This window comes from Bactrocera latifrons, unplaced genomic scaffold (assembly GCF_001853355.1).
Source record: "Bactrocera latifrons isolate USDA-ARS-PBARC rearing strain unplaced genomic scaffold, ASM185335v1 scaffold_285, whole genome shotgun sequence".
Lineage (NCBI taxonomy): Eukaryota > Metazoa > Arthropoda > Insecta > Diptera > Tephritidae > Bactrocera > Bactrocera latifrons.
In genome coordinates this window covers 183,491-202,560 of record NW_017536463.1, presented here as the reverse complement: position 1 = coordinate 202,560, position 19,070 = coordinate 183,491, and the positions used below count along the sequence as shown (strand labels likewise).

Sequence of the window (19,070 nt, the reverse complement as noted above, 5' to 3'; positions counted from 1 at the left end):
TAAGTGCAACAGCAGCAACAACAAACCAAGCGCTATATACTGTGCCGCTAATGCAGATGCAACTGAAAGTGAATTAGCGCACAACATTAAGTGCCCATGCAACAACAGCCGCTACTTAAGTCGAATGCCGCAAGTAATCGGCGGACTCACGAATTTCATTAACACTTCGTCAGCTCAACAGTCAACTACTGCTACAATATATATACTGTATATATGAACGCGGCATCAAACGCGCCAGTTGAGAACATCTGTCGAGACGCTAACTCACATCGTTCGCCTGCCGCACGCTCACCATTTGCCGCGAGCTCATACACCAGCCGCGCACTCCACACTGCGCTTGCCTCGCGCTACGCATTGCATTGCACTTGAAGACAGTTCTCTTGCTGACTCTCCGTCTGGAAGCTGTGGTGGCTGAAGGTGCACTTGTAGGGGCCGATCCGCGCGTGTTAGTTGCTTGCGCGCTGAGTGCGCGCCGCTGCGGGTAATAAACATGAATTTGCATTTTTATGGCGCTTTTAGTTGTACTTTGGCGAATTGACTTGCTGCCTCGCGCCGATTATACGCTGATTGCGGCACAAAGTTATAGTAATGAACCGCAAACTTTGAACAAAACAACAACAATCAAATACAAAGATCCGCTACAAATAAAAATAGCCAATAACAAAAGAAAGCAGCGAAATAGTAACAACTGCTTGGCGTTCGTTTGTGAGTAGACGCGCTGCATAAAGCTGCGCAATTCGCAGATGAATGCACTGCACGCCATTCGATGGCGATTAACGATGGGAACGAACATTGTAAATATGCGAGACATTTGCCAACGACTGCGTCTACATTTGCATGCACAGTGGAGCTATTTCGCTATTTGTAGTGTTGAAATGTTATTTGTCTCGTTTTAACTTTATGATAAGGCCTTCAGAATGACGAGAATGGATTTAGGTGGGTTATTTTACTAGCAACAGAAGTTCACAGTCAGTCTCATTTATAAAGAGTATCCTTTTATATTCGCTAAACTGAAAAATGTCATTACCACAACTGACAATCAGGGTAGTCGTGACTTGAAAATATTTAATCATTAATGACTTTTGAAGGGACAGAGTGGGAGAAAAAGATGTTTAAAGTTGAGTGATTTTACATAAAAAAGTGATTAAAGCCCTATAAATTTTAATCCTAAATTCTTGAAACTTTTTTTTTTTTTTTTTTTGATTTCCCAATATGTATAACTAAAGAACCTTTATATTTTATTTTAAAATTTAATTTCTGTGAGAAATTTCAAATTTAAAAAATATATATCATTAGTTTATTACCGAAAATCTTTCCTAAATATCGAACTTAATTCTCATTAATTTTTCAAGAGCTAGATAACATTATTATATTATTTCCCTAATAAGGTTTCCTCAACACAGTTTCTCATAGATGACATTACAAATCGAAATTGCCTAACAATCTACCGAATGGCGCTCTAGATAGAAAAATGCATTTTTTATCAGTCCGAGTAGGCATGCAGCGTATGTAACGGGTCTTTCGATAGGGACGCTACAAAAGTAGACGGAGAGGAACAGCAAACGCCGACATACTTTTCCCAGCTCTTTTTGACATTTCTTTTCAATAATATTTGCCATTTCATCATAACATGATATAAAATCCAACATCGTCATAATCATCCTGTCAGAAGGAAGAAATTTAATCCACAGGCACATTACAAAATGCTAGCTACCGCTAGCGCATCAATTGAGAAAGGCCCAAATCAGTCTCTCACACGTCATTCTCAAGCGTTGGGCATCTATGTAACGCCATTGCGGCGAATTTTTTCGCTTACATCCTTACAAGATCAAATTAACACAAGAACTGAAGCCGCTTGACCACCAGAATCGTCATATGACACAACAACAATCGACACGTACTCCATGAGTCACCATTTCTTCCAGAAAAAATTACGGCTTGATGCGGTTTATGGACCGGCGGCGTCATTGAGCCATATTTCTTCCGTGATGATCCAGACCGGCACGTTACTGTGAATGGGAAGCGCTACCGCTCAATAATAACTGAATATTTTTACCCGAATTGGATGATATGGATTTGGACTGTATGTGGTTCCAACAGGACGGCGCCAGAAGCCACACAGCAAATGTCCCAATCGATTTATTGAAAACCAAGTTTGGTGAACGTGGCATCTTACAAATGAACCAGTCAATTAGCCGCGTCGGCCGTGGGTATTGAAACTATTAGCCTATTTCCTGTTGGGCTACGTGAAGTATATGGTCTATGCCAACAAGCCGGCGACGATTGATGAACTTCGTACGAATATCTAACATGAAATTGCAGCTATATCGGCCGATTTATGCTTGAAAACCTACAAAAATTGGGTTCAACGTCTGGACTTCTGCAAGCGTGCTCTTGGTGGCCATGCAAAAGAAATCGAGTTCCATATATAATGGCATCGAATGTGGAATAGGGAATGTGTTATTGTTATTATTATTCTCTTATTCAAAACCCCGTTACATATATGTACAAAATGTGAAAAAAATATATTTAAATAATGGGACCACTTTTCTGGAAATAGTTATATATATACATATATTACATACAATTCCTGTATTTAAAATATCATCGATAATGAAGGATTGTTAAATCTAAAATTCTATCATAACGATAATTCGAAATAGAATTTCCAATACAAATTATTCCGAACTCTGCTCAGAAATCATTGATATTTGATTTCTCAAATTTCTTTTTGCGATAAACCTATTGAACATTTTAAACTTTTCCCAATGAAAAAAATTAATTTCTGTGTCACTAAATCTTAAGCACACGACACCAGTAAGTGGCTGAAATTTTCGTGGATGGCTCGATTAATGTGCCATTAGATGGAATGAAAGTCGTGCTTTCGCCCACAAATACGTCTTGCATATTTCAGAAATAATTTTTTAAACATCTTCAGTAAATCCGATAACAATACACTGTATAACACACATACGTTCCCAATAACTGTCGCTTCCTCCGTATGTAATGCCGTGATTTGCAATGCAGTCAGACATCTTCCCAACGCGCACGTTCCACTGCAGCTGTAGCTTCCGTCTGTATATTTGCGCGTCTGTTTCGCGTGTCCGTCCGCACGACTACAAAGTGTTGAAATTAAATTCTATTTTGCCTCTTCCGTTGGCATTGTGTCGGTATTGTTGTGCGCCGATGCTTACAGCACCGAACCGCAGCGCGCATCCCCAACGCCCATAATAAAATATGGCAAGCATCGCGACGTGCCGCGGACGTGTATCGACAAGATGTTCTGCATAAATTTTCCACGCACTTTATGCGAAAACTATGCAAATGCGTGCACACGCTCCACTCAACGCGGCTAGTAACTTAAGCGTGCGAGTGGAATTTTTATTTTTACCAGTTTCTATTTATGTTCAGTTTTTTGTTTTTSTTTTTGCACTTATTTTCGATCGTTCGTGGCGGCAACCAACAATTGCCGCATTGCCACAAAGCGTATAATTTTATTTGCGCATCCGCTGTGCAATTTTGACGACTGTTGGCTCGCGACGGCTGCAAACGCGCTTCGACCACAGCCGCAAATTTGCGGTAGCGCTGCGGTTAGTGGCGGTGAAAGAAGGCGGGCGACAGTGACTGCATTTATACATTCATATTGTTGTATCGCGTGTAGCAACAGCGGCGCAGGCGAAGCGGGCGTTAAGTAGCTACTCCAGCAGACCGAAATCAAGTAGCAAACATTTGCTGCCATTTGTTATTGCGGCGCGGCCTGTCGGCGGCTGTTACTGTTGCCGTGCTGTGCCACCAGCAGGCCATTAATGGTAATGTGCAACAAATCAGCGCGCGCGCACACGGCCATTTCACCGACTACTCGTCGCGAATTTATTTATGATTTGCAAGTTATTTGCAAGTGAATAATTTATATGTACGCACACACACAAGCGCACACGCTTGCATCTGTACATTTACAGTTATCTGCATGAAAACATTTTGCGAACTGGCCGCTACAAATGGCGTGTGGAAGCTGTTTACTCACAACGCGGCCGCAACCAGTCGCGCTACGCCCAGGCATGAGGGTCGCCGGCCACCAGCCGTCAGCAGCCATGAAATGTGTGAAATGTGTCGATACGCATTGAGATTGCCGCGATACGTTTTATTGGCATTTTACCTTTCGATATCGGAAAGAAATGTGTAAGTCGATAAGTAAGCAGCTTGTTTGTTATTTGTGTGGGCAACGAAAGTCGTGGGCTTGTGGGCTCTTCGGCTAATGTCGCTGCACACGGCACGCGGCACCAGTGCGCGCCGCTCTAATGTTGTGTGGGCTGTTATGGGTCTCACTTGACGGCTCTCTGATTATTTTTTTATGATTGTAGAAATAACATAAATCTTTGCCACCACAGCAGATGGTATGCGCGCATATTGGATAAGTTTAGGTATATGTATTTGTATGTGTGTCTATCGCCCTACCAACAAGCGCCGTATTGCCAGTACAGCGGTCGTGTCAAATGAAGATGAAAGCTTTCAATTTCAGTTTGTAACTTTTAGATTTGGCTTTTTTATGTTTCCCACTTTGTTACCCAACTGTTGCAATTACTATGTTGCCGTGTATTTATTACGATCGCCCAAAAAGCAAATCAAAAGCATTCTTATATCAATGGCAACACACGCGTGCCTACAAATGAAGTCGCCAGTTTCACATGATGCGGCCCAACTGGCAACAACAACAACAGTTTAAGCTGCGGCTGCTGCTGCTGCTGCAGCTGATGATGATGTCTTCGCCATCGCTGTCGCGTAAGGTGGCGTGAAAATATAAATTATATGATTTTATTCTTAGCCAACGCTGACGTTATTGCCGCGCGCAGCTAATGATTCCCATAAAGATTGTAAGCAGATATTTATTATGTGTTTTTTCAATCTTTATTTTTTGTTTTAGTAAATTATAGCTCAAAGAAAACGATTTTATGCCAAATTCCATGCTCTTTGCTGTGCCGTTGCGTGTGTGGCATGCAACCAGGTCACTTTGTGGTTGCAGCCAGCTAATTATATGCTTCAACAAAACGGAATGAGCAAAGAGAACAATAAATAAGGTGGCATAAGAATTTCAAAGGCAACACCTAATGCTCTTCAAGTGTGCCTAGAAGAAATGCGCTAAGTGTGTCTATAGTTAGATTATATGCCACTCTAGCATCAAATTTAATTTTTATTACATATATGCAGATGAATTGATTATTTTTTCGTAGCTAGATTTGTATGTAATTGGGTTACGTCAATTAAGAACGTATTAAGAAACACTTTCATTTCGAAGAACAGCCTAAATATGCCGTAATTCGGTAGGCCAGAAGAACTAAGTTTATTTTAACTCACAAAATCCGGCACTAAACAGATTTAATGTACTGAAAATTGTACAAAAAATTTAAAAAAAATAATAATATTTATTAATTTTGCTGAAGCATGAGCATCTCTAGAACCATATCTTGGAGTGTTGGCATCAAAATAAACTAGTGTTTCAATTGTCCAAGTGGGTTCCAAGAGAGCGCAGTCGCTAGGTTCTGTACCGTAATCTACCTGCCTACCCATGCAGCTCTGAACTTTATTTTTCTAATAAACGATCCGTATCCTCTATTTTATAATATTTGCATTCATTGCTTTATTTTTATTTTTTTTCAAAATTTTTGTTGGTCATTTAGATCAAATTATTAAATATTATGTATTCATTAATTTCTTTTTGTGAAATTTAATTCTTATAACATTTTGTGGAAAAGGTTTTTTCGATCCTTCAATATTTCCTCGATTCATCTACTGTTAAGGTTTACATGGGTTTACAGGTTTTAGAAAATTGAATCTATTTTTATTAGCTTATCCTCCAATTTAGAATATTGTCCTAATTGTTTTAAGTTGAGCCGATTAATAGTTTCTGAGATACGGCCTTGAGAACTGTACCGCTCGATGCTAGCTAGACTAAATGTTTGCCAAAAATCTAATTTTAATTTTTTTCCTTCCTCAAAGTTCTAAATGGCGTCGCAATGGCCAAGTTTAAAATTTTTTTTTTTTTCCAAAAATTTCAGAATATCTTTGTTACTAGTGTATATTTGAAAAAAAAATAAAAAATTCCAATAAAATATTTAATTTTTCAGATGAGAAACAAATTTTTGAAAACTGCCTCTTTTTTACCCAAGGAAATCCATGTACTCCCTTAAGAAAAGAAGCGCTACTCAACTAATTTTACACTAATTTTTTTCTTTCTGAATACCTGCTGGGAGAACGGATTATTATAGAACAAATATATGTATAGTCTACTACTGGCTCTTTGGTTCTAATATTCGTACAATTCCGTAAAAAATGTTTAGAAGACCTTAGGTTTTATGTAAACATTACAAAAATTTAATAGCTATACCTTTCGAAGCGTAATAAAGTCTTTATGACAAAGACGGCAAAATCTAAGGCCATATGCTATGTATTTATCCAGAGATGGTACATAGAAATAATTGGTTAAAAGTTAGAGAGTTGTATTCACTGACTCAGTGAAATGTTTCCTACATTTCGGCGCCGAAAAATTACTATATTTTCGAAATACTGTTAGATATTCCCAATTTTGATATTAAAGGCTTTCGTGATAAATAGAGCAATTTGGTAATGAAAATGGAGACTTGCTTAATTAAATGCAATTTTTTAATCGGTAAAAATATTCTTGGAGATATGAATATATGTATATCTTTAGACATATACATAAGTAACGATTTATTACTTTTTCTTGGCTCGTTATCATTTATTTCTTTATGTATTGAATATTTAATTATATTTAGATTTTTTGCTTCCTCTGAGAATCACATGGCACTTTCATTATACTGCAAATGTTTCTTTTGCTCTGAGTCTCGCAAAAGTGAAATTTATTATTGCCTGCTCTTAAAATAATAATATATAAAAAATATAAATATTTCCCATATTTTCGAAATTCTACACTTTTCATATCCGTAGTTTCTTCTCAGTATTCTGTTTTTTTTTTTTTTTTTTTTTTTGTAAATATGAATTTATTCTTGTTTTTTTTTTATTGTATGAAAAAGGAGAGATCAACACATTGTACGTGCAACACAACGTTAAAAAAGTTACAGTTACAAAAAATAATGAAAACAGAATAATATTCTTTTTTTTTTTTTTTTTTGGTCTTCACCCGTCTTATTTTTTCACTATAAATTGTTGTAAAATGTATTGCCTCTTCTCAACGGGCATTCACTTACCTGAGGAGTCAAATTTCACCAAATTGCAATCACCGTCACTCATGCCACACTTGAAGACTGCACCCGCCTCTACCACACCCTGTTGGTATGAGGAGGTATCGAATTTAGGAGCGCCAACAATTAAACTGTAACGAGAAATTATAAAAGGAGAAGAAAATTAAAAATTTTTGTCAAATTAAAACACACAGAAATTTGCAGCAGTCTAAGCATTTATATACAGGTATACATAAATTTGTATTATGGCAACTACATTCATTTAGGCTTGGCCAAGTTTAAAGTATTCTCATTACTTCTCGCTGATTACAGCCGTAGCCGTGCCCTCAAAGTTATTGACCTTAGCTAATAATAAATTGATAGTTGTTATTGTATATTTTGTAATACTTCTACTAGGCATAGATCTGATAGGGAATGAAAAAAACATATATATTCATAATCACTGGTTTGAAAAAAGTAATATGAGTTGCAACGTATCTAATGGCACAAGACGTATTTGATTATTTTGCAGTGAAAATATACATAAATTATATATTTTTTTGGAATAATTTACAAATTAGTCTGATTAAAAGAACTATTTGAAAATATTTCCAATGAATTTTGGAAACCTGTTTTTGAATAGGGTTGCCACCTTTTAAAAAATAATTAAATAAAAAAAGTATGCAAACGTATTATTAAAATAAGGTAAATTCAAATTTTTTAAGCAGATTAACAATTAAATTTAAAATTGCGGGGTTGTTCCTTTTTAATAAAATAATTGAATAAAATATTATTACCAACGTGTTATTAAAATAAAGGTATTAAACTGAAGCTTTGTAAAAGACTTCCAATTGAATTTAAACAATACAGAGTTGCCATCTTTAAAAAATTTAACTTAATGAAATTAATAAACAAAACCTATTCTTTTCATAATGTCAATATAAAAACAAAGAAGCTCTCGCTTGAACTAGTTTTTGGGCATGGTTGCCACCCCATCAAAAAGAATTCAAAAAGTGGAGGAAAAGAGTTATTAAAATATAAATATCAAGCTAAAAAATAAAGAAATCTAACAATAAAAAACACTTTTTTGAGAGCTGCCATCTAAATTTAAGAACATAATTTTTGAAAAAGGTTGCCACATATTTAATAAAATAATAAAACAAAAAATTCTTACAAACTTCTTAATAAAATAAAGGTCTTAAGTTCAAGTATTTTTTTAGAAAGTTAAAACTTAAATTAGAATAATTCAGAATTGCCACCTCTAAAAAAGTTTAATTCAGTGATATTAATATAATAAAACTATTGGATTAAAAATTTGGATATCAAAATAAAGAAACTCTAGCTTGAACTATTTTTTGAGTATGGTTGCCACCCCTTTAAAAATAAATTCAATATAATTTTGGTAACGAAATAATCATTAAAATATGAATATCAACTAAAGATATGTATGCAAGAAATGTAACAGTTGAAAATATTTTTTGAGAGTTGCCATCTTTTTTTATTGGATTAAATAAAATTTTTAAGGTAAATAATTTATATACATATATAGTATGCGTCTCAAACTTAGGAAGCTCAAACGGACGGACCAACGTTTTAAATATTTTTTAAGGGAGCTGTCTCCTATTTCAACTTCTTTTGCATTTTAGTTAATCTACTAAGTATCTAAGACTCGTATTCTCAATACCCACTCCTCTCCTCTTTTGAATTTAATGTGTCACCCAATGAAGCGTCTCTTCTCTATCCCGTTCCAGGCACACATTTTCTTTCTATTTTCAATTGATTACAGAATATTAATTGTCGATCAGAAATCATTTATCAGAATTAAGTTATGACAACTTAATTTTCGCACAGACTGTATGAATAATGAAAAATGCATATGCACACACACACACACACAAACRAAATATGCAAAAATAGAGTTCTGATCGAAGGCAAATTTTTCTTTCAATACACTAAAGTGTAGTCAATGTTGGTTCTAGGGTTTTTGCAATTTTCGCCTTGCCACGCTGGACACCCCGGACAGCCACGAATAAACAATTGGCGTTGACGTTTTCAATTGGACGGGAGTAATTCATCAGACGCACTTAAATGCTTCCTCAGCTGTCACAAACAGTTGCCGCCGACAAACACAAAGCCCTCGGCGGGGCAGAAAGCTCAAGATGACAGGGGCTGACAAAGTCGGCGGAAGCCAAAAAGGGCATAATTCCGAGATTAACACAAGGGGCATTTTTATGCATGTGTGTCTGTATTATGTATATGCATACAGACATGTGTATATGTAAGTGTGTGGTTGCATGAAATCGCATTTAAAGTTGCAAACGCCCTCGTCTTGGTACTTTATTACAGCAACAAAAAGTATGTTATTGTATTGTTTTCACAGCACAGCATGCTGTTCGCTGTCGATATCCACTTCCGCATTCACTTGACTGCCAGGCGCACGCATACACTCACACATACACATTCACTCCTGGGCGCTGTCAATAGATGAGTGAGTGACTGCTACGAGTGAATGACTGGCTGATTAAGCGAAGTGAATGAAAGCATAGTGTAGCATAAATCTCTTTCAATTAAAAATGTGAAATGTTTGGTTTGCAGCATCCCAAGGGAAGGCAGAGGGGCAACATGAACAATTGCTTTATCTCATACACAAGAGTGTATGTGTGTGCATTGTGCTGCTGAAATTCATAAGGGCTGATTGCACTGACTTTTGGGTATTTGTTTATCCATAAGTCAATATACCATCTACCACATATAAATATAATCTTAATCCGCCATAAAATTATTTGAAATGAAAACCAGCCGGCAAGCGCTTCGTTGCAATGTCAAGGGCATTGACTAACTGACCCCTCACAATGTAATCGAAATGCAGTTTAGATGGCTGGCAGACGGGCGTCTGTTGATGACCGCACCTCTTTTCGTAATGAGACGAATATTTCGGGGTTTTTTGAATTGGTTAGTTATGGCAGCGCGCACGCGTCGGCGCTGCTTCGTTTTCTTTTTTATTTTTGTGATTCGCATCAGTCGGCCTCAAAGCGCTGGTTGAAATCGTATGTGACACCCTTTAGCTGTTGAAAGCTACAGCTGTTATTGCCGATTTGTTGACTTGTTTTGCCAAGTCAGGCAATTAAATATTATTTATGGCATTTAGGTTATTTTATATTGTATAATATGCCATAATTTGTACATTTTCCTGAGTATTTTACTTTTTCTCCATGCAAACTATTAAGGTTTATCAAAAATCATATAAAGCTATAGACAAAATAATTTCTGCTTTTCCGTACAAATAAAAGTTTCTTTCATAACAACTGTCCCTCCATTGACTTTAGTTTGCAACTTTACACTACGATTTCTTCCCATATTCCAGAAGCCATTGGTAAGGTAACATCTAAGGTGTTTTTCAGATTATCATTTTTCAAAAAGAAAATTAATTTCCTTTGTCTTTATAGCTTTTAACACCCCAGAAAAAAATTACCAATTTGTCTCTTGACATGTATATTAATACTAAATTTTCTGTATTTTTTTTTTTTTTATTTGAGGTAATTTTTTAATTAATTAATTTAATTTATTACATTTAGGTTATATATAAACAGTTAGGTGAACAAAACTACTATACTCTATAGCAACATGTTGCAAGAATATAAAAATCATCATCACAACCACTTTTTCGGATTTTTGCTAACTGATCAAAGACATTCAAAATATTTCAAAGCGTATTGCGGATTATTATAGTATATTATATTCTGTAAAAATACATTATTTTTCGTTCTTTATTAAATAAGATTCATCTCCAAAAATTCAGAAAATACTACTTAACTTTTTAGACGCGATAATTATCGATATAACCCTAAATTAGGCAATGTTTTACGAACTTATAGATATTTATAAAATTTAAAATATAAAAACTTATTAAACTTTGGAAATATTTCTCTATACTAATCTTCAACTTAGACATAGTTTGAAGTAATTATTAGCTCTCATATCTCATTTCATATCATATCTACTGTTCAGGAACCACGGCAGCTCCGTTTGCCCTCGCTTATTGAGTTAGAGTTCTCATTATTCGAGAGATAATATTTTCTAAACTGGAAAATTCATTTTTCATGCTATACCATTGTGACACTTTCAAAAAATTGATTTTCTTTCTTCCCTTCTTCGTTAGTTTACATTGTCACCGCTCAACTTCAAACTGAAACTGGGTATTCTTGGATATACATATCTACTATACAATGATCGACAATCTTTTGGTTGAAAATTGTCGATATGGCATTAAGAAAACGAAAAATTGTTTCAGAACTATCCATTTTTTCATTTTTCAAAATTTTTCTGATTTTCAAAAATCGTAGGTCAATGTATAGAAAATACCTTCAACTCCTTTTTTTATTTTAGTTGCTTGCTGTCAGCAGTTGGTGAACTTTTTTTTTTTTTTTTTTTGTGACCTTCGAAGGCAGTTTTAATAGGTTTCACTAGTATAGCCCCTAAACCTTAGGATTACACTAGGATTATGTGGCGGTGCGAATTTTGCTGATAGAAAAAATCTTGTTTAAATAGTTTTAGAGCTGAGAATTTTGTCAGTTGAGACTTTCTAGCACTTTCTGATGATATGTCTCAACTACATAACGTCACCTAAAATGCAAAGTAACGTAACAACATTTTCGAAAATTTACAGTGGCGTGAATGAAACATGAAATAAAATGGAACGAGAGTGAACAAAATATTTAATATTGGTTAAAGCTGGTTCATATATGAGCGCAGAACCTGAAAATGTTGGACATATGTAATATTATGTATGTAATTTGAAGTAGTGAATCGTAATCAATAAGATACTCAATTTCGAATTTTTCGATGATACGTTATTTTGCATTTTAGGTGACGAAATGTATTTTTATTCGCTTGGTGGTCCCACATTATTATTCTCCATTTACTTGAAAATTTAACTTTTTTCTCTTCTAAATTTGTTAAATAAAAAACATTAATTGGTTGATCATTTTTCATTGTTTATCATCGCAGCATGAGTTCACACATCATGTTGCCGCCTAATGAGTCATCAATTGCTATTTTTTGTGTGAAAGAAATAGAAAGAAATAATTTATTTGGCAACGACAACATTTTGCTTTGGGTTTATTTTTTTTTATTTTTTTTTTATTAACGTATAATTTATAGAGCATTCGGACATTTGGCAACAAGTGCTTTGGAGATACTACACAACATTTCATATAGAGATTCTAAATCTCTTTACTTTCTTCTAAGTATACATATGTATATTTAGTATACATATATGTAAGTGAATAAAACTTTGACGCAATTTTTGACACAGTGCCAATTTCATGATTTCTTTTCGATTTTTTTTTCTAAAGACTACTTTTCTGCAGTACAAATTCATAGTAAACACTTTTTTCTTTTTGATTTATTTTTCTTTTTATTTATTATATTTTTTTATTTATTGTATTTACTTAAACAAAATATTGGTTACGTATGATTCATGGTACCCTGCTTAAAGGTGCTTAAGGGCTTCAAATAGAAATAATTTGAAACGCGGTTTAGTCACCAAAGTTTTATGTTATAATAACATCTGTTTAAACAATTAAACTTTCATATACATAAATTTGCATATTAGTCATGGCCAGATGGTGTCAAATAGCAAAATCATTTAATTTATCAGCCATTTATTTGTGCATCGAAATTGACGTAATTTTTTGAAACTCTCATTCGGTTTTCTTGGTAGTCAGTAATGATTTGTTTATGATCTCATATGCATATATGAAGTCATTATTACAACTGCCCACCAGCAAACAAAATGTGAATAATGCAGAAAAAAATAATATTATAAAAAAAGGCGTGAAAGTTGAATAAGTCGAAATGAAGTGTTAACGATAAATCGCTAGCTAACAGCGATTTTTCGCCACATTTCTCACAATCTTTGTTTTTGTAATGCCCATTATCTTTAAACAAAAAATTTATATGAAAGGTATGCCAAATTTATGGTTTATTTTTTATAAAATTGTTTATGAAGAAGTTTTTGTTTTAAGCAATTAACTTCAATTCACGCTTTCAGTAGCTATAATTTAAGATATACATAGTAGATACATTTTGAATGGTGTTGTACAAGTCCCAGTTAACTAAGATCTGACTTAGGCACTCTCCAAAAGAAAAAAAAAAACAAACCTTTGAAAGCAATAAGTCAAATTCCATTTCCAACAAAATTTCATGCCAGAGAATAATTCTAAACATATTAATATAATATAATGCCTTTGCTATTCTATTTCTACTTCATTTCGCCAGTCTATATAATTTATGCGAGTTGATTGTTCGATTTTCCACTAACCAATTGTTGGAAAATTGAGACACGGATGAAAACTTTCATAAACAGCAATTGATATATTAATTAAGTAGAGTTCTCATGCGCTGAATTAAAATAACGTAATATTTTCGAAATTGACTTATGATGTTTAAAAATTCATCATGAATTATCTCTTTGCATAAATCAATACCAAGTTTTTTAGCGAGTCCACTTTACACACCCATTCGACTTAGTATGTTTGGTATATTCAGCATTTCTTCTTTGATCATATATTTGCAGTTTGTTCATAAATCAGCGTGAAAATTTATTTATAAACTTATTGAGTAGTTATTAATATTTTACACCTCATTATTTGCTTACATTTTTGTAAAATTATCTCCCCTACTTGAAAGCGTAAAAGTAAATTTAATATTTGTTTAAATTACTAACACCACAATTATTTGCATAAAGCGGTCTTTGAAGCTGTCAACACTCACAGAGCATAATGAAAACGTTATATAGTAGACGATGGAATTTTTATTATGTCTTTGCCTGTAAAATGCGTTAAAATTACAAGTAAATATGAATTTTAAATACATTTGGAAACATTTGTAATAGGTGATCCAAGTAGAGGACTGACATTTGAAACAATTTAACGCATTTTACGCCGAGATCTTAAATTGAAAGCGTACAAAAAACGGCTTGTGAAAGAACTGAAGCCGTTCGTCCTTCCCAAGCGATATCGCATCGTTCTATGGGCTCTTGAAAAGTGACAAGAAGATCGAACGTTTTCGAGCCCAATTTTGTTCAGTGATTAGGCTAAATAGATATGTTAACCAGCAAAATTGCTGGTCACGTTTTGTGACGGTCGATTGGCCACCAAGATCGCGTTATATCACACCGTTAGACTCAATTCAGGCTTTGGAGCAAAACAACACGCGTGTCATTCGCCAGTTATCAGTCGAAATTCTCGAACGAGTCATTGAAAATTGGACTCGGCGGATGGACTGTCTGAGACATAGCCGCGGCAAATATTTGAAAGAGATAATCTTCAAAAAACAAATGCCAAAGAATATTTTCAAATGTTAGTAAACATTCCCCATTAAATATGAAATTTCTGTGTTTTTATTTAAAAAGATAGGGAGATCGAAATTTTTGTGTGTATATTTTCTTTTGGTATATAAATAATTCGCTTTTTACCATAGGTTATTCTTTAAGAAGTAAGAAAAGAAATGTAAACTACTATTTTCCCAAAATATACGAAACTTATGTAAAATTGGTTATTTCGAAAGCGAAACTGTTTTGCGATAATTCTTTGCCTAAAAACCATGTCTTTCTCTGTTTCTTTTTCAAACTTTACTCAATTTTAACATTCGAGATAATTTTTTAGAATAAAAAGCTAAGTTCTAGTTATGGCTTTCTTTCCATATCGCTCTCTATTCCTGCCTAAACACAATACTGTCTCTCTCAAATTCTCTTTCTCTCTCGGAAATTTCAAATTTGAATTATCTTATGTAAACAGAATTAGTATTGAAAATAAAAAGCGGTTCTTAAATGTTTTCGAGAAAAAAATGTTGACCACCTTTTGTTGAAAAAATATTGACAAAAAGTCCACACAAGTTCCAAAACCTTTAATTGACACATGTATTTAACGTTCTTAACAAATTTAATTATATCTTTTTATGATGAAATCTAGTCTCTGCCCACCAAAAATAATTAAAAGTAACACGCGTACTTTGTATTCTATTCATTTCATTTTCATTATACTCATCGCCAGCCAAATGAAAACATTTAATTTGGTGTCTTTGTGTGATTTAAAAATAATTAAGTTGTAAAATTCGACGCCTACCGGTGACCACCTACTTTATTATGCAACAAATGTGTCGCTATTGTTTTCTTACACAGACGCAATTCAAAATTGATCAAAACCGATCAATAAAATGAACAATAGGAGCTAAGTCTATAGAACTGATCAGGTAGAGCTCAGTCAATACTTGGAATACGCGTAGTTGGCAACCCCATAGGAAATTTTGATAGTATGAAGTTGGATTCCAAATTGACATGAAAAATTAGAGACACGGAGCCTCAGTATTAAATAGTTGCTGGGTATTTTGGCATTTCATGTGACAGTTTCGTACAAGATACGTTAAAGAAAATAAGTCCGAGGAGTTAAAAGTTTATATTTCGAATTGAAGTCTCATTTAAATGAGCAAAGCTTAAGATAATTTCAAACTATTTATTTTGGCTTCCTTCAATTATTCCTGCAGGGTCATTTCCCATAGATAGTATTCATTCTTATGCTATCTTCCCGTTATAGCTACTTTAGCATGAAACACATGCACGTACATATGTACCCCTATATGTATGAATAAAAGTAGTATCATCGCCACCGTCAACTGTAGCACCACCATCCGTTCACCGCTCCGGTAGTTATGAGTATTTTATTGTGGTGTTCTTGTGATATCGCTTGTTCAGCAAGCGGAACGAGGGGGACGCACCGAACATTTAAAATATTAAATGTACCCAACGGGCTCAGACACGGACRGACATACACAAACAGACAGACAGTTTGAGCGGCAGACACACGTTGTTCCAGTGTAGTGATCCCTTACATGTGCTCGACATCCGTTCGTAGTACATAAATGTGCCATGAATGGAACAGCTCAGCGCCGAAAAGAAAACACCATACAAAAACAAAAAATTTAAAAACTAAAAACTAATAGAAGATAGAGGAACTACACTAAATAGAAATGTCTATGAATAAATTTTGACTAAATTTTGAGAATATTTTACAAGGAAGAGGCCATAAAAGTAGGAGCATCTGTGTGAAGGAACAACATAGTAGGAATGTATATAAACCTATTTAAGTGTTTATTTGTGTGTGTGTGGCCTTTTGGCTTCATTTCTTAAACATCCGCACTTATTTGGTCCGGTTGTCACTTTGTACCACGCATATTAATTATGTATAATGAAAATAGTGGCATGAGTAAGCATTAAAATTTTTGGTTCGATAGAAATTTTTCGTAAGAGCTAAAAGGCTTGTTTTCTTATAAACGAGTGTGACAAAAGGATACTCGCTAAGTTAGTAAGCTACACGCGAGGCAATAACAGAAATCTAATTTACACCAGTACAGCCAACATTGGTAAATTGTTGGATGGAGACCTAACGGGTTCTTCAAAAGGAAAAGGAACGCTACAAAAGTATACCGATAGAGGCAGTAAAGTTTTCCATTTCATAATGGAAATATATACATACATATGATCCAACAACGAGTCGAAATCATTAAAATTTATTACCGAAATTCAAAGTTAGTTGCCTCAACTTTAAGAGCGCTCTGTCCAGTTTATGGTCGTCATAATCATCCTGTCAGATCAACAGTGGAGCGTCCGTGACAGTGAGACAATGAAGTGTCCGCAGTGTCAAGAATATGGTTGGCGCTAGCGCATCAATTGAGGAAGACCCAAATTCTCTCACACGTCGTTCTCAAGTGTAGGGCATCTTGGCCTACATCCTTACAAGATCAAACTGACACACGAACTGTAACTAATTGACCACCAGAATGGTCGTATGTTCGTGAATTGGGCTGATCAATCACTTGAAAATGATTCGAATTTCCATCGAAAAATCATCTTCAGCGATGAGGCTCATTTCTGGTTGAATGGCTTCGTCAATAAGCAAAATATGCGTTATTGGTCAGACAACAAATCGACACGTACTCAATGAGTCACTATTTCTTCCAGAATAAACTACGCTTTGATGCGCTTTATGTGCCGGCAGCGTCATTCCGGCAGCGTTCTTCCGTGGTAATCAAAACCGACACGTTATTTTGAATGGGAATCGCTACCGCTCAATGATAACCGAATATTTTTGGCCCGAATTGGATGGCATGGACTTGGGCAATATGTGGTTCCAAGAGAACAGGGCCACGGTACACATTATGTAGCGACGAATGCCGTTATCGATTTATTGAAAACGAAGTTTGGTGAACGTATCATCTAAGGAAATGGCAAATTCAATCGACCACTTCGATCGTGCAATTTAACGCCGTTAAACAATTTCCTGTGGGGCTACGTCAAATCTATGGTCTATGCCAACAACTATTATCGAATGTGAAATTGCAGCCGTATCAGCTGATTTATTTTTGGAAGCCGTCGAAAATTGGGTTCAGCGTCTGGACTTCTGCAAACGTGCTCTTGGTGGACATGCAAAAGAAACGAGTTCCATACATAATGACATCGAATAACTTTCACTGGAATAAAGAATTTCATTGATAGCCCAAACCGTTTTTGTAGCGCTCTTATTGAAAACCCTGTTTTATAAACAAGCATATTTTAAGAAAATTTCGTTTAAATATTTTACCAATAAATAATGTTATATGTTGGGGTAAAGAATGGAGGCATATAAAATAACTTCTTTTTCAAATTTTTATAGCTTTTACTTAAATATACAGATGGCAACGCCAAATGTTTTTTTCAGTTTAAAAATATTTTTTCTTTTTCATACGCGTAACTGTAACTGTTTCAACTAATCTCTATAGAAACATACAAAAATATTTTTATTTTTTTTTTAAATATGGCAACTCCGTTACTTCTGAAATTTTTAAAACTTACAACAATATACTTCGGATTCTTATGTCTTATTGTGGAAAATCATTGTCCCTGCTATTTCACATATTATAGTGAACATTAGGGTGACACTTAAATAAAAAATTCAAATTATAAAACAGGGTTTTTACCATTTTATGGGAGCTATCTGGAAAATTATTGTTCTTGCCATTTATACACATAATATTTATATTATAATTACATTAGGGTAGAACTCAATTAAAAAAGTATAATTATAAAACAGCTTTCCTACCATTTTATGGGGACTACGGTATATTTTATTTGGCTGTGACAATTAATTTGATTATTTAGAAACTACCCTAATGTACATACCAATTGAAATTTTGTACACAGTACTCCCCATAAAAATTAAACTTAAAATAAAATTTGGTGTAAAACATCGAAGTATTATTAGTATATATTATTTCAAAAGCAATCAGAAAAACAACAACAATGAACTCATATCCATATGTACATATGATTGTGAGCAATCAGAAAAACTCTTGCACTGTCAACTGATTGCCTGACTTTTACTTTAGCGAGTACATACATACTGCATCGCCTCTAAGTCGGCCTTGTGCTGGCGTTGAAACTCATACATAACATGTGGATTATTTAACTATGCTCACCACGTGCGGCTCCCTCTGAAACTAACCACTAAGAAATTAAGGCACATATGTGTGTGCGCCTGCGAGCGCCGAAAAGTGAAACATAATTAAATTTTACGACTTGTACGAGCGCACAATAGGCTAGGGCGCATGCGCTAAAGGCACCTAGGTAGCTGCATTTACATATGCATGCGCATTCGGCGCATTCATTCACAGCTCACGCCCATATGTTTGACAGGCGTTTTAGACGACGAGCAACAATTTCCCCAAAGCAAAACGCACTCGCACACACACACACTCGAATTCAAATGCAATTTTTCACTACACATTAACTCTAAAGGGCATATGTGCATGTGTGGACATTGAGAGGCGTGTGTGTGTGCT

General features: G+C 34.7%; 1 protein-coding gene across 3 annotated transcripts in view; it reads right to left on the bottom strand.

Moving 5' to 3' along the window:
* LOC108970139 (integrin alpha-PS2) overlaps positions 1-19,070 on the bottom strand; it is an 82,482-nt gene that overhangs the window by 34,635 nt on the left and 28,777 nt on the right. For all 3 annotated transcript variants that reach the window (XM_018935306.1, XM_018935308.1, XM_018935307.1), the window contains exon 3: positions 7,224-7,348. In XM_018935306.1, the coding sequence (XP_018790851.1) occupies positions 7,224-7,348 (125 nt within the window). The remainder of the gene's footprint in view (positions 1-7,223; positions 7,349-19,070) is intronic.